The 17,511-nt window shown below is 37.4% G+C and overlaps 1 protein-coding gene across 2 annotated transcripts in view; it reads right to left on the bottom strand.

The window, feature by feature from the left end:
- LOC139121871 (gonadotropin-releasing hormone receptor-like) overlaps positions 1–17,511 on the bottom strand; it is a 40,642-nt gene that overhangs the window by 15,800 nt on the left and 7,331 nt on the right. For both annotated transcript variants that reach the window (XM_070687132.1, XM_070687133.1), the window contains exon 3: positions 3,047–3,242. In XM_070687132.1, the coding sequence (XP_070543233.1) occupies positions 3,047–3,242 (196 nt within the window). The remainder of the gene's footprint in view (positions 1–3,046; positions 3,243–17,511) is intronic.

The raw sequence follows: 17,511 nt of genomic DNA on the forward strand, positions 1-17,511 counted from the left end.
TAAACCTGTTTGTACAAGAGTACTTGTTGATAATTTCGAACTGAAGAGTACTTCAAAATGTCGCGACGCAATGCCGATATCCTGTCGCGATTCACGACCTTATATTTTTTTAGGTTAGTATTAAAGTTGCTGTGACTCTACAAGGCTTGCACAATATTAATCTCGAGTACACAGGTGGAAAAACTGAACTTTAGCTGTTACAAAAATCTCCAATATTAAAACTAGATTAGTCGCAGGAGGAAACCCCATTTTTCATGCTTCAGTGGTTTTTAATTCTGTTGGAAGAGAGTAAGTGGATTGTCTGCCTTAAGTGTGCTCGACGTCATTGGGGTAGATATGAATGGGATAATGTACATACAGTTCTGATCTATCATGCTTTTTGCAACGAGTCCTGCATTAGTCCTCCTTTGTGTGCCTCAAGGCAAAGGGAAACAAACGGACGCAATAGCAAACAGATCTTAAACAGCAAGGTTATAACCTTCCATTTTGGTTTACGATTCCTTCAACCGTGTTCTAATAACTGTTTCAAATTTGACCCGGGCAACGGCACGTACTTCATTTGACAATAGTCGCCTAGTTAACGGAGTTCTCGCTATATGTCAAGGGGATCAGCCGTGCCCGCAGTTGCAACGCGTGACCTTAATCGACGCACGTTGTTGTTTGTGATTTTTTCTCTCGAATTTTACGTTGAAGACTTTCCTCTCTACTTTCCTCTCGTCGTGCATTGTTAACATTGTGCATGACTTATCAAACCACTGTACGGTTTCCATGGTGCCTTATCCTTGCTTCCTGTCAACAATTTACACGATTGATAAATTTACTGCTCTTCATTTTATCGCTTGCTGTGATTTTTTGTTGCTGCAAATAGTAATCTCACTTCATATTAATCTTGTAGTAATTATATTTTCAAAGCCTAAGTTTTTTCTTGTTATTCTGTTTTTGATGCCTCGCCAATAGAACTTTATCAAGTCCGGATATTTTAATTGGTTTTGACGAAAGAACGAAACAACAACAGCATTATCGTAAAATTAAATGAAAACAGCGGGCTCATTCAAACTATTGGATCTATCAAAGCAATTTTTAAAATGCAATTGCAATATTACAGTGGCTGTTTACAACACGTCGGATCTACGTCTCAAAAATAAATTGACATGCAATTCGCGCAAATCTGCGATTCAGGGTTCGATGACACGTCTTATTCTTGTATTACAAGAAAGAACATTGAAACCGGACCAGTCACTGCTTGCAATTTTCCTGTTAATTTCTCTAACACCAATTCACTTCATTTGGTCTCATACATCGTATAAATTCGACGTTCTGTCCAAAGGGAGCGTTGTACGAATGCAAATGTAGCAGGAGGGATAGAGTATTCTACTTTCGATTTTACCAAACAGTCTCCCGATTTAAAATTTTAGTTTGTGTTTTGTTTAAGGTGAAGCTTTACCGTTATCTTACCATTCTCTTTCATTCCAAAGAAACTTTCAACCAAAAATCAGGGGTCACCGTACAAAATTTGGTACTAGACTTTACCAATATTTGAATTCAGCCATCCCTGTGTTACCTCTATTGGGAAAATTTAATTTTTGATTTTCAAAGACACGAAACGGGGAAAACCTCAGTTAGTCCAGGGGCGTCAAATTGAGCCCCACAATGTCGTAAAAGCTAGGAAATCTGAATGTCTGTCCCTATCTCAAAGATCCCACATCTGCTCAGAAACAAACTAGTGCTCAGTCATTTTATCAGAGTTGAAACATAGTCTGTAACCTTTCACCTCTTTGTATAATGTGTGACCCAGCTTCTTTGAGGGAAAATATTTTGTAAAGACCAAAGCCTGAGGGAGAATAATTAGGATTTTTTTTGTTCACATGGACAACCCATCCTTCCAGTTTTAGGTTTTCTGAACAAATGAGTTCATTAGATTGAGACAGACCCTGCAGTATTTGTTTGTTCGCTATTTTCTCTTGACTCATTCACAATAAACTTACTCCATGTTTTTACCTTACTCCGACCAAAACTTCTTAGAGGGAAAAGATCCAGTTTTGAGTGGTTCTCAATCTGATGGACTAACTTCTTAAAATCAATCACGTATGACGTGGGTTTCGAATCGACCTCGCCGCTGAGCAGTTTGTATAAGAATAACCCTTCACTCATTTCCTTGCACTTCCTTAAGCACCGGTAATTATGCCACCGCTTTCTCTATCTGCGATCACAGTCACTGAGGTTAAATGTATGTTACATCCATAGTGCCTTCAAGGTTTGAAATATGTTAAAAACAAATAATAAAATGGTGATTCATCGAATGCCAAAGGAAATAGACTCCCTCTGAAACCGGGCCAACAGAATAATAATCAGAGTGCGCCCATGAATGTCTCACCACTACATTTTGAGGAAATTAAAAAAGAACAAAAATGATGAATGAATGAGAAATATGACTGCCTTGATTAATGACGGAAATACTCTATTTTTACGTATGACCCAACGGAAATGAAGGGAAGTCAAATATATAGGAAATGCCTTGTATTATTTTTACAGTATGTATGTATGTATGTATGTATGTATGTATGTATGTATGTATGTATGTATGTATGTATGTATGTATGTATGTATGTATGTATGTATGTGTGTGTGTGTATGTATGTATGTATGTATGTATGTATGTATGTATGTATGTATGTATGTATGTATGTATGTATGTATGTATGTATGTATGTATGTATGTATGTATGTATGTATGTATGTATGTATGTATGTATGTATGTATGTATGTATGTATGTATGTATGTATGTATGTATGTATGTGTGTATGTATGTGTATATATATATATGTATATGTATGTATGTATGTATGTATGTATGTATGTATGTATGTATGTATGTATGTATGTATGTATGTATGTATGTATGTATGTATGTATGTATGTATGTATGTATGTGTGTATGTAACCATGTATGTATGTATGCATCTATGTGTCCGTGTATCTAAGTATCTGTCTTTTACATAAATGTGTGTATCTAATAAACAATAAGTAGTAACCAAGCAACCCACCTTTCTCGCTTGACTTCTTGTTTATAAGAATAAAAATTGCGAGGTAAGCACCAATCATGATAACTAATGGAAAAGCATAGGTCACCAGGAATACCAACATTATATACAGTTGTTCTTGCCAATCTGCTGTATAGAATCCATCGACCAGACACTGTGAGAAGTCGGGGGCTCGTTCAACAACTCGAAATATCAAAACCTAAGTAAGTAAAATAATGCAGGAAATCTATGAATACTCATGGAAATGTTGGTATGTCATCTGTAATGTAGTAGTGTTGTCAACGTTTGTGAATAATGTTTAAGTGCTCGTGGATACATACATACATACATACATACATACATACATACATACATACATACATACAGACAGACAGAATGGCTCAGCATACAGACGAAACCTGTTCAGTTCTTGTCTACAAATAACCTGAGGGTAGATATTTTTTATGGAATGTGTGGATTGGGCAAGATACGCACAAGTGCGCGCTGTGAGGCGTATTTTATTGTCCAGTGTGGCGTCCTCGCCAGTAGTTCTGTCGTTGTGCTATGCTAATTGTCGTCAGTGTAAAGTTCTTTTTGATGAAGTATATTTGGTGTTGATCTCCATGGTAGCCAATGATGCATTCATGGCTCTTTCTTCTTGTAATGCTGGACAACAGATATTGATAATACATCAAATGCGTATAGTGTTAGCGGATGCAAAGATGAAGTATACCAATTGATAACGCTATGTTTCAAACTTGAAAGCACCGAGCAGAGAGAGTTTAGATTACAGAGGGTATATGTTCTTTATCTTTCATGTCAATTACGCCTCTCTCTCTCTCTCTCTCTCTCTCTCTCTCTCAATATATATATATATATATATATATATATATATATATATATATATATATATATATATATATATATATATATATATATATATATATATATATATAATGTAACTTCTATATAATGTCCAATATTAATAAATATTCAAGCTCTCTTTTGCGTAGATGGAAATATTTGAAGTCAAAATCATAATCTCGCCAAACCGATTAGCCTTGGACCCGCCGTACAACAGAGTCATGGACACTTTCTTGACTTAAAGATCCCCGAAGGCAGGTGCTACCGAATGGTGAACATATCGACAAATGAATCGATGATGGTACAAGGAAATCGCTCGTCCCTTCCTCTAAGAATAGCATCAGAACTCAGATAGTGTGCTCGGCTCCATTATCACAGGGAGAAACATCTGTCATGGCAATCCATACAGGATTCATATTATCGAAGCAAATTGCGTTTTTTATCGCGACAAGTACAGATTACCTCAATCAACACGCGAGCGTAAAATAAGTACACTCACCAAATTGTTAACGTAACCTGTAAACAACCGTCACCAAATGTTAATTTAAAGTGCTCCCGTGTATCAGTATATTTTGCCGTTGTCTGTAAATTCACACTTTTCTCTAACATTATCACCTCAACTTTGCGACTTCATTAAAATTGCTAGTATCAACATCACTTAGCAATATTTATCACATATATTCTTTTAATTGAAAATAGTATCACGTATGCAAATTTGAAATTACCTGAAAGTGAAATGCTGAAATTCATTTACTATTACCATATCATCTGATCATATCATCACTTTGTGTAGCAAGTTTAATTGTCTTTGGGCATGATGAAAGCTCATTAACTATGCAAGTTACAAATTAGCTGTCGTGAAAATACAAAATGTCTTTTACAATTAAGCTTATTAGGTCACTGTATTAGCAATACACGTAGCATTTCATCAATTCTTGTCAAGTTTTTCCTGTTTAATATCACTAACTGGGAAAGTTCATTAAATATGCAAACTGCTAGTTAGCTTGCAAAAAATGTTAAATATCTTTCACTCCTCTTACGTCATCGTAAAAGCAATATATCAAGCGCGTTTATCAATTTTGGTCGTGTCCTTCTAGTCTTATGTCCCCTTTTGGATAAGTTCAGTGAATATGTAAATCACTATTAGTAGACATTAACATGCAAAATATATTTCACTTCTACTCTATCATTGTCTTATTGATATGCTTAGTACATGTAGGTTTCATCAAGCTAAGGTCGCTATGTCTTCACGTGACTGACATAGTGGCAGGGAAGAGAGAGCGCGCGCCGTATAGAGACAACTTGACTCAGAGAAACGTACACAGAGAAAACAGATACTGGCTGACAGAATGTGTTGGCGACATTTACAGTGAGAAACGGAGAGGAAGAAAAAACCGAGAGACTGAGTCAAGGACAGAGATGGTGATAAAGGTGAAGACATGATGGGTATACAGATAGAGAAAACAGAAGGGGAAAGGTAACGAAGGCTTGAGTGTTGTGCAATAGACAGCTACGGCTTTTAGAACAGGGTTGCGGATATTGCATATGGTTAAAGCGTATTAGATATGTGCAATCATTTCCAATAAAAGAACAGCTGCAAAAATCTTACAACGCTGACTATGAGCCAACAACTACAAATCATCAATCACATTTAGCAGCGGAGTAGAAGTGTGAGATCCTGTTAATCTTCTGAGTGGCTGAAAAACTGCGTCACGGTGTTCTTAGATACAGATATGCTCGGCATCATAGTCCGGATGTTCTACTTTGACGTTATCGGTAATGTGACTAAGATTAATTACTTCGTCCTAAAATCCAATACTGAACCCATCAAAACGAGTGTTTTTCACTGAGCCAATACGTCGTATTACTCTAATACCACTGTTGAGTCTCAGATAAAACCTTACGATTTGTTACAAGAGCCTTTCAAAATATTACTGTGTCCTACGCTATCCTTGCTGAAGTATTAAACATTGTACCACTAGACAACTGCTGGGAGATACATGTGGATTTCATGCCAATCACGGATACGTCAAGACATGTGTAAGGCTCAGTTAGCATTACGTAGTACATCCGTGCAGCAAAATTTCAAACTTTATCACTACGCACGCGAACTCTACTCCCGGCATTGCTTCATTTGATCATGAAAAGTTAGCAAATGAGACTCCCAAGCGCGGCAAGGAAAGTCCGTTGATAAAAGGCTCCCCAGAGCGCATTCAACATACCCTGGAGGATTTTACGTACTATATACGTGTGTGTTCTATAGGGCCTGCCGACCATGTTGTAATGTAAGATGTTAAATAACAACCCATTAAAGTATATGTTTGATCCCTTGCCCTTCAAACGTACACAATACATGTAGTTTTGTTGAATCTATAACTTTGCCGGTCCACTTTATTTCAAAGTAGTTGCTATTTTTAATGTACTCTTAAATAAACGTCTAGATTGCGAAAAGGTAATTTCTTTTCCTATTCCGAGTTTCACGTAGTACGACACACTTCATCACCTACGATTCAAGCGTCATTTTCCGTTGGGTCATCTGGTAATCCTCTATTATTATGACGATCACGTATGTTCAAATTAAGAGAGCGTGCCAATTCTGAATTTGTTCGTAAGACGAAAATATCAGTTTCACAGAAGTTGGGGATTCCATTCATAGAGCGCGTTAATAAACAAGCTCAGTGGATGTGCTTCTTTTTTACTTTGATTAAACTCCCTTGACGGTGATGCGATTGCATTCTGCTCACAGTTGACGGAAATTTCCCCTCTTGCATGTTGCTGAGTCTTAGAACTGCCATCACTGTCATTGTTGTCATTCTATCGGCGAAATAGGAAGAATCCTATACGAGAAATTTTACACTCAGACCCGAAAAACAAGGTCATCTTCAAATGCGAGTGTTTTAAAGTCTGCAATTAAATCAACCGAGTTTATAAAACTTGATGTGTTAATGGCATAAACTATTGATATCAACAATAGCTAGAAATAACCAAGGGGATGTATATAGTAACAAAGATTACGTTAAAATATTTGTGTTCATGAGGCTGGATAGACGTTCACTTTCCAGTAAAGCGAATTCGATAAGGAACCGGCGAGGTACATATGAACTGCACAAATCCGATTAGCGTCTAAAACAGACAAACTGCACGAATCCGCCCCGAAGGCATCTGCTTCTCATTTTACATCACGTTTCAATCATAAAATCAACGGGCGTGCGATTTGCACTCTCACCCGCGTGAAGTAAATCCTTTCCGTCGTCCGTGTTTTTCTAGCTTTTAGATACAGTGGGCATGGCGATCTCAGCCTTCAGAATTAGCCAGGCGGCCACAGTTTCAGATATCCAGGTTTTGAAGGTCGTTGAGTGTTCCGGCACAAGCCAAAGCCTGTCTTCACTAGAATAGAATGTCTGGAATTACACCAGGTATTGCATCCACGTGACATTTTCTATGACAAGCTAGCCATTTTTATTATGTATAGTTTTTGTCATATGAAACAGGACTCCAACGACCGTCTAACATTTTTAATAGCACGGCAAATGGAGTTTCCAGTGATTCAACTTATGTTTCTCACATTTACGTCATTACCAAACAGAGTCTGGCTATCTGACATTTGAAGTGAACACTGGGGAGGGTAACTGAGAACTCAATATGAAAATGAAAATAAAGAGAAGATAACGGCTACACAGTTTGTTGATACATGGAGCTAGAAACGGACCATGGTTGATATGATTTTCAACTCGAAGTCACAACAATACTTGATGTTACCACGTCAGTGTCTAACTGAAGAAACCGTATCCAGAGAAGACAATTTGCATTTCGAAGCAGCTGCTGTGGGTTTTTTTTTCAAATAAATGGCGCAAATGATGAGAAAGAGGCAAGTAATGATGCAATAGAGCCGATGTAAATGTTGGAAAGAGACTTCTAACGTATTATTATGAGCTGCAGAACACTGATTGAACTTTGCGCACAGATCACCTCTTCTCGAATGACCGGATATTCGGTACTAACTGCTGGCTGTGATTGATTGCTGAGAAACATACCTCATTTAGATTTTTGAATTTGCTGATATGCCGAGTGATTAATCGGTTTAGCTGCATATGGGTCAAAGTTATAGTATAACCGCTACGGAGTAATTCCCGAACTATTTGTAGCTGTGACCGAGCATGCATGATTTGTTTGCATTCCGGTTTTCCCGATGGGGTGTATTCAATTAGCCTCCGCTGCTCAAAAGATGAAAATGCGGTTATTTGAGGAGACAAGGACGTAGGCCCTTTTGAAGATTAATGGAGCTTTTGAGACTCAACAATGCCGTCTGGCTCATTGGTCGGCTTTTGTCTAAAAAAGACATCATAATATTTTATATAATAAATATATCACTGCAGAATATGATTTTAATAGCGGGTAAAGTAGAGACAAGACACTATACGGGACACTCCGAACGCATCGGCTTCCTAAAGGGAAGATTATCTGAAAAAAATAATGATATTTTCAGTATTTTATCCGGCAAAACAAACATATTTTCTGCTTTCATCCCTAAAGTATGTGGGCATACAAACCAACCTTGCCAACACCATGTACTGTTTAAAATATGCAATGTTATTGTTGACAAACGAATTCTAGCCCGGACTAGACTGACCCATAAATGACATTTACTTCTATGTATGCGTGTAGTCGGTTGTGCACGAAATACCGCAGACTGGTCTAATGGAGACGAATTCTGTTGATATTAGATATTCATGAGGTGCGATGACGTCATGACCACGCCTTGAAAACCACCGTCACGATAGCGTTTCACCTTCACCATTTGAACAAGTTTAATACAAGACAATTCGTCCTGATGTTTTAGAGGAGAACAAGAAACTTTATTGCATAGGTTGAATAGAAATACTGAATATACATCAAAAGTTACAGATAAAATGGGAACTTTAAAATATTGCCGTAAGCAAGAGGTGTGAACTTTAAACGTGTACACAAATGCATGTGTGAGCGTTACTGTCAGTGTATGTCTGCCTGTCTGTCTGTCTGCCTGTCTGCACGTTGTGTCTTAGCCCCAGGTTCTTAGCTTGACCTGTCGCACTAATGTTCATCCTTTCTTTGACCAGCGAGTGTATCACAAAACGTGTACAGCTTTGCCTCTCGATTCGATGTGAGTGTCTTGTGCACACAGATAAGTGACACTTTGTTTGACTCTGATTCTTCAGCCCGTCGAATTTTAAGGGGTCAAATGGAAATATTTTTCGGATTAATAGAGGAGGCGAACAACTAGGGTTTTTACGGGATTGGAGACAGAAAATTATGTTTTCTGTGGATCGATTATTTTTGGTTATGAATTCCTCTATTTTCCATATCGGACTTTCTTTCCCCGCATTCATATTGTGTGCTATGTACGGTCTTTCTTTCTCCTTATCCAGAAGTTCTTTGCACGCATGGCTTGTTTGCTGTGCTAAATCAACGAAAGAATATCAAACATTTCAATTTTGAAAGAAAAAAGTCCTGATTTTGACGAAAGCTGAATTACAATATCGATTGGGTTACTCTTCATAAGAATATCTGATAAGAAGATGTGATGAGCACAATCTGACTTCTTTGAAGTTGAATGTACTTCACTACAGCTAACTGAATACAAATACACGTATTAGACACATAAACATCAATTTAGACAGCGGCAGAACTAGTTCGATGCTTCCAGGGTAGTTCTCGGCTTCCTTTTTACCACCTCTGCCACACCATGTATCTTTTTTCCGCGTTCCCCTTTCCTTGATTGATTCAAGGGCGTTTTACCATGCATTAAAAAGTGAAAATGCTACGAGCAAAAAAATATTGAATCGAATACGGAAGGTGCAAAGTGGCGGCGAGGACATTTGTGAATCCATTGATTTGCAGGAGTGTACTTTTCCTTTAGGGATATGGTTATGGCGGATGGAGACAAGGCCGAGTAGGTTCCTCGAAAAGTTCACCCAGGCAAATAAGTGTTCTTTCAATGGCATAGATTTGTAATTACAGTGCATATTTAAGGGCAAGTACTCGGCATCGATCAAAGGAATTCTGCGCATGGGCAATTGTAAAGAGAAACGAAGAGTTGCGTGAGTCGTGGGCTGTGCGTACTCTTGCTCGAAAGCGCAGGAAATGAGAGGGCTAATGCATAGAAAGTCACTGACATATTCCCATAAATAGACCAAACATCTGAGGCATGCGAAACGCAATGCCTTGCAAACCATGTATTCCGGAGAGAGAGAGAGAGAGAGAGAGAGAGAGAGAGAGAGAGAGAGAGAGAGAGAGAGAGAGAGAGAGAGAGAGGAGAGAGAGAGAGAGAGAGAGTATAAGGATCTGTAGAATAACATGTCGCGTAAACAAATGCAAATAAACCTGACTAAGATCAATGAAAGGGGAAAAACTACAAATTTTAGTCATCAAAACTTAATTTGTATAATCGCGGTTCTACTAACGAGTGTGCGTCCTGTACACGTTTTGGACACTCAACTTCATGCAGCACAAAAACAACTTACACAGCAAACTGCAAGAATGAAATACTCTGCTTGAACTAGGTAATTAAGATCTTTAAGATTGCCTGCGATTCATATGTAACTGTGTCCACGTATGTGCCCCAACGCCAGATCAATTATCTTCACACATGATGAATGACGTAGATATCATGGGATCGATTTCAAAGGAAAGAAGTTCGATTAAAGAGGTAGGGAGACGGTCAGCAGCAAATTGAAGGGATGACGTGTCGCATGCGTACGCTTGCAATGAACGACGACCCCTTTTAAGATAAATATTAAAGCATAGGGAGATTCTACGTCAAGCAAATCAATATAAAGCGATGTTGAGCTTCTCCGGTGTCACATACATGGCGGAAACAAACTTTTGTATTGTTAGGTCCTTTCGTATGTCGACCGTAGAACCGGAATTTGTTAGTGCGCCTTTACGAAATAAAATGAAAATGAGCCAAAACGGCATCAGTGGCGTTTGTCAGCTAAAGTGGTAATATCCTACGACAACAAACGGAAAACAGATCCCAGATCAGAGGCAGCGCAACTGCCGCAACAGCATTGTTTCAACTATAAGTAGAATGCTCCTCGAGGAAGATATTCTGACTATCAAATTTGCACACTTCTTTTCTGATATACAACTTGTGTTGGATCATTTTGGAGTAAGTAAAATTCCATGTCTTATTTTTTTAAGAAGGAAAATTTAATTTTTGAAGAGAATGGTTTAAAGGTCTCAGTGAGGAAAGTGGGGCAAAAGTGTTTCACTTTCGAGCCTTAAAACCCGAAGTCACACATTTTCGGTTTCATAGCGTTGTTAATATCTGTTTTTATTTGCTGTGTAATCTGCCAATCATCGATCATTCGTACCTTTCTTGAATATATAAACAGGCACTTTTGACCTAACGAATATTGTTGAATAATGTCCGACTAATATTCGACGATTGACATGAGCTCATTACCTAGGGGCACACGGGACAAATGATGCCCAGTGAAATGTATTTGTTAAACTATGGTCACCTCTTTCTGCGCACAATCATGTTTGTATAGCTCACGCTAATTGGTTTTCGCGCCGCGTGGTAATAGATGTCCATGAGTTGTAGACAGACCAAAGTGACAAAAATTATGAGTTTGATTCCCTTTGTCTGAAACATTCGACTGGCTGTGAATTTGAACTTAATATATAACGATTAAAGTGCAGTCTGCCATCTTCAGAACTGAACTCAATTTTACTTGGATTTAAGCTAAATCCTTGTAGGTTGCTATTTTGAATTTTCACGAAACATCTCTCTCATATTGAATCGTTGTTTGATATTTTGTGTAGCCTTTCCCTTTTTACTATCCTTCGACGCACATTTCTTCCCAACTATACATTTTCCAAAAGCACTGTGGGTAATTTGATTATGTGATTGGTCAGCTTTCTTGTACAAATTAACCGAGAACACCTAGATTGTTAAGAGCGAGTATCCTTTCCTTTACAACAGAAAAGTACGATGCGTAGATCAGGTTTTCAAATGTACTATACATTGTGTTGGAATTGGGATACTGACAGCTTTATGCTATCTAGTTTGACCAAAACTCAGATAATTGTCAATCTACCAATTGCTCATTGTCATGAAAAAAGTTAATCACGGTTACGATAGACGGGTGTCCACTTATAACCCTTGCATAAACTCGCTTCCTCTTTAATGTTTGATATCAAGCTGTTGAAACGGGTTTACTTCGCAAAATCTGCAATGAAGCTTGTCAACATAATTGTCTATCTACTTATCTTAGGAGGAGGGCTCTGATTTCTAGCCTATTATTGATCATTACTTGACTGGGAATAGCTGAAAATCATCCAAGACATGTTCTTAACTTCTTCATCAGCCTTTTCTTTAATCTCAAAGAAACACGGACAAGAGGACGCGATCTTATGCCTGGAAGTTAAGTGGATTTCAATTTCCGATCAAAGTGAGATATATAAACCTATCTTGCATGAACGAATGCCTAAGTTGAGCGTCTCTGGCTGACTGCAAAGACTAAACATTTTTGTGTTTTTGCCGTTCTTGGTGCATCCCCTTGTCTTGATAGTGCTATTTCTTGGAAGGTAAACAAAACAAGATATATTTGCTTCTGGTTATCGCCTGCACAACTTTGAAATGTGTGCTTCATGCTATTTAACCTGCTTCCTGCTTGGTGCGTTCAAATATATCCTCACTAGGGCGTAGGCGATTTAGAAAATATTATAAAACGAACAGCTAACATACAACTCAATGATTCACAATATCGTCGGCAAAATTTGTAGAGTGCATGTGTGGAGCTGCCTGACCTTAATAAACGAGAAAGAGATAGAATTTCACGGTCAGAGAAAAAAAATGTTTGGTTGTTTAATACCGCACTGGATGGGTAAAATAAAGGCAAAACAAAAATTCATCACTGCGTCATTATTTCCAATTGGAAATTCACAAGGAAGATATGAATGTCGAATTCATTCAGGTTATAAAGAGGGCTGAGTACTTTTACAATCAGCCGTTTCTTGTCAATTTTTCAAGTTTACCTCCCCTCATTGAATGTCAGAGGAGGAAGAATTTGAGAGTTAATTTTTCATATGCAGAAAATTAAGTTCTTCTGTTCATTTGGTGACGTGGCTGGTTCTCTACGATGACCGTTTTTGGTGATAATATATAGGTGTGAACAATTCAACGACAGCCTGTCGAGTCACTGTTGTCTGGTGTCAACGTTTATTTACCAACAGCCCACCGAGGAAATATCTTTCTCTGATTTTGAATGCTGGAGAAAGCAAACGTGACGTCACACATTTGCGTGTGTTTAATGCTGTACAAGAATGCAACCAGAAGAGGTAACGAATTTCCTCTGTTAAATGACGTTGTTGTAAATGAACAGTTGCTTCATTGGTATGCATCGAGAGAAGTAGCTTAACATTTGCAAAAGAAAAAAAGATTGCGTTAATTTTACATGGGATAAAGTTTAACAACTTCTGACTTTCCACTTTATATAATTGCAAAACTTCAGTGTTTTATACAGAAAATGCTATGTCTACAGAGCGATAAGCTCAGCTTGCTCAGAAATTGGGTTCATAGCCGTGAGCTAAATTGGAGATGACAGATAGCAGCAGGGAAATTATAATTACACATTTTCTCTATGCCTGATGGAGTACATTCATTTTGAATATGAAAAATTCATAGTTGAGAACGTAAACCTCTTCACTAATAAGTGTAGAAAGGCTTGACTGTAGGCGATTCTAATGTGATGTTTTTGATTGATACGAGAAAGCATATTCCCTCGTGTATCATTTGCATTTAAATGGTGCATTTTGGGCTTGATTTGCTTGTCTTTGTGATTAATTTCCTTTTACACGTTTGATACAGTTTGATAAAACTGAGGTAAAAGGCAAATGGGATCTTTGAATGCTCCGTGACCTTCAATGATTGGCTTCCTTGAGAAAAGGGCAAAGAAAGATAATGGGAGAGATAACACAACCTAAATAGGACTGCATATTATTGTAATTCACTTAGTCAAATTAATACACATTATATATAATACACATTATATCATATTATATCATATTTTCGAAATGGTATCAAACAAAGAATACATATATATATACATATACATATATATATATATATATTATATATATATATATCTATATATAATTATATATATATATATATATATATATATAATTCTTTTCTACATCTACATATAATTCATATCTACGTGCGTACATGTACATATTAACGTACGCATGCTCGCACACACGTATGTATGAATGTATTATGTATGTATGTAGTCTGTATATGATGTATGTATGTATGTATGTGTGTGGTATGTACGCGTATGTATGTTAATGTCGGCATAGATGTATGTATGTATGTATGTATGTATGTATGTATGTATGTATGTATGTATGTATGTATGTATGTATGTATGTATGTATGTATGTATGTATGTATGTATGTATGTATGTATGTATGTATGTATGTATGTATGTATGTATGTATGTATGTATGTATGTATGTATGTATGTATGTATGTATGTATGTATGTATGTATGCATTGATATGTATGATTGGTACAGATATACACTATGTATGTATGTATGCATGGCTATGTATGTTTGGTACAGATATACACTATGTAAAATGGTAGGTGTTCCCTTTTGTCCGTTGTTGATAGTGAATAGCTGAATAAACTGTGCGTCCACGGAACACACCAAATGTCAAATATTATGCCTTCAGCAAAGCAAGGAAAATATCACAAACATTATGCCAGAAAGCGTCGAAAAAATGTATATGAACACCTGCTATGTTTAATCCACGTACATGCGTATACATGGCATTATGAATGTGTTTATTCCACACCTATAAAATATGCCCTTGGGAGTATATTAATCTCTGAATCCAGTGTGACGCTGGAACCATTTACACCTTATTACTTGAAAATTGAATATAATCTCTGTTTTGCCTTGCATCATTTCAAAGGCAGTTTACATTCAACGGTTTTGATGAAAGAACTTCCAATGTTTTCATTACGAAGTAAAAGCATCTGCAGCATAAAGCCTTAACACATTCGGCGCCATTCACTTCCCGATAATTGCAATGATTTGATGCCGAATAGTATATTACCAGGTTTCCAGCTATAGCCGCTTGAGCTGAAAAGGTCTCTGTACACTCTGTCTATATGTAGTGATATCACACTTTCAAGGGACTTGAACCAGGGTTCTTTGTTTGCGCTCTGAATCCCAGCCATTAACATGCCGGATAAAGACCCCTTCTCAATAAACCTTCAACTCGTTTACATTCTGAAGAAATGAATCTACGGGATGAAGGGCTCCAGAGCATAAATTATACAGCTGTTCTGTAGATAGCTCGCTTTTACAAGACAGTAATGTGCACGTAGATCGGGAGAGAGAGAGAGAGAGAGAGAGAGAGAGAGAGAGAGAGAGAGAGAGAGGAGAGAGAGAGAGAGAGAGAGAGAGAGAGAGAGAGAGAGAGAGAGAGAGAGAGATGTCCATTTAAACTATGAGAAACGACGAGTCAGTAATGTGTAGTGTCTGAATATATATATATATATATAATTATATATATATATATATATATATATATATATATATATATATATATATATATATATATATATATATATATATATATATATATATATATTAACCCTTCACGGTGGTTTTAGAAACATGCCAACCTTTGATACGCGATGTTTTTGAAGGATAAATGTTCGAAGCAAATATGTTTTAACATCTCACTTGTTCTCTTTTACGTTACAGTTAATCAAATAGATCGATTCATCTACTTGCCGCTGTGTTCTGATATGCCGTATATTACTCCGGGACTTGAAAAATGAGGATGCTCTCGTCATCATCCTCGGGGTCAGTTTCGTGTGATGCATTTGAAAAGAGGGAATACTTCTGTAGCTACTAATTTTCTTCTCAAATGCCACGAAGCAAATAAATGCGTCGTGATATTGGACTGCATGAGGCACTGCAATGCGAATGACCGAAGCGAGACTTTGCCATACTTAGGCCCTAATCAGGATACGCATCGGCGAGACTGTCATATTCATTGTTGTTATGTCAATAGACAGTGTCAATAGACAGTGACAACACAGGAATTTTAATAAAAACAGTCGGCATTGAAACACGCACATGAAGAGATAGCAGATTTGAAGATTATGTTCATACAATGCGGATAAAAAAAACTGGATGGAAAGTCATATTTCTCCCAGAACGTTTTGCCTATACGTACTTAGGACACTCACAATATACTGCCCTCCTAAAGGTTACTGAACCAGCATTTCAGCACTGTCACACACTGTCAGTCTATAGAGGATATGACAATGCGTATTAGGAAGGTCTATCTGTAGATAAGATAACCAAGTAGGTGTGAAATTCATATGTCAGGCTATCAAACTGATCCGCAGGACACAAGTTAACTTTAAAGATATGCGTCATTTCGTTGGCTTCTGAGAATTGAAAGAACACCTACAAATATTAAAATGGTAACTAGTGACACTGAGAAGGGATCATTGTCCGCTGAGGCAGTCAGTGTGTGTACACTATCGTCTGAAGCTCCGTATTCAAGCGGCAGAAGAGGGGTCATGGGATTTAGGAGTTAATGTAGAATGCGTCTCGAGGACAGATTTTCGGACTCTAACACTCCCCTTTTACAGTACTTTTCTGGTCTACTGCATGTGGGGGCTAACTTAAAGCTCTTGGAGAAAGGAAATTTTCACCGTCATAGTTTTTCGAAAATCTAAAATTGTATTTTTTCCGTACAGTTAACACAGTGATGGCGGCCATTTTGAATTTCAAATATCGTTAAAAAAACAGATAATTTGTTTGTCCAGTACCAAACTTTGCACGGTGACCCCTTATTTTTATTGTTGATTCTGTAAGAGCATGGTGGGAGGTTTAATGAAGATAATTTTGATCAAAAGCTGAATTCTTTCACTTTCAAGACGCATAAAAACTTAAAAAAATACATGAGAAATGTGGAGTGAAAAAGTTGTGAAACACCATCCCGCGATGACTTTGTAGAAACATCATAGAACTGACAGGTGGAAAGGGTCGAATTAGAAGAGATACAAGTGCTTTGTCTACCTTGAAATATACGTTACATTTTGTTTGGCGACAAATATTAGAATATTCTAATTCTAACCAATCGCACAAAATCATGATGTTCATCCCAAAGTCTAAAATGTCAGTATCTATCTGTATATGCACTGGCGATTTTATAAGAATATCTGATTCAGTCACAAGCGGTAATAATTTAAAGTCAAGGTAATGAGCGCCAAGATACAGATAATCTTGAATTCTTGCTCTCTCTTTCCTCTGGTGAACTCTGAAAGTTTTCTTCCTGAGTAAATAATAAACATAAGTGTCATCGTGCAGAGGTTATAATCGGAAAATCAAATTACCTGAAATTTACCGACATTTGAAATCCAGCATTGCCGCTGTACCATGTGTTAACTCTACAAGGAAATATGATATTTGAATTTGACGTTACAGAATCTCATTTACTGAAAGGGCTTCAAAATGGGTCCACATAAGTACGTGTAGCAATTGAAAAACCCAACAGGGTTTCCGAGGCGCATTCTACCTCTAAGGAAGAAAGAATTCAAAAG

Source organism: Ptychodera flava, chromosome 21 (genome assembly GCF_041260155.1).
Source record: "Ptychodera flava strain L36383 chromosome 21, AS_Pfla_20210202, whole genome shotgun sequence".
Lineage (NCBI taxonomy): Eukaryota > Metazoa > Hemichordata > Enteropneusta > Ptychoderidae > Ptychodera > Ptychodera flava.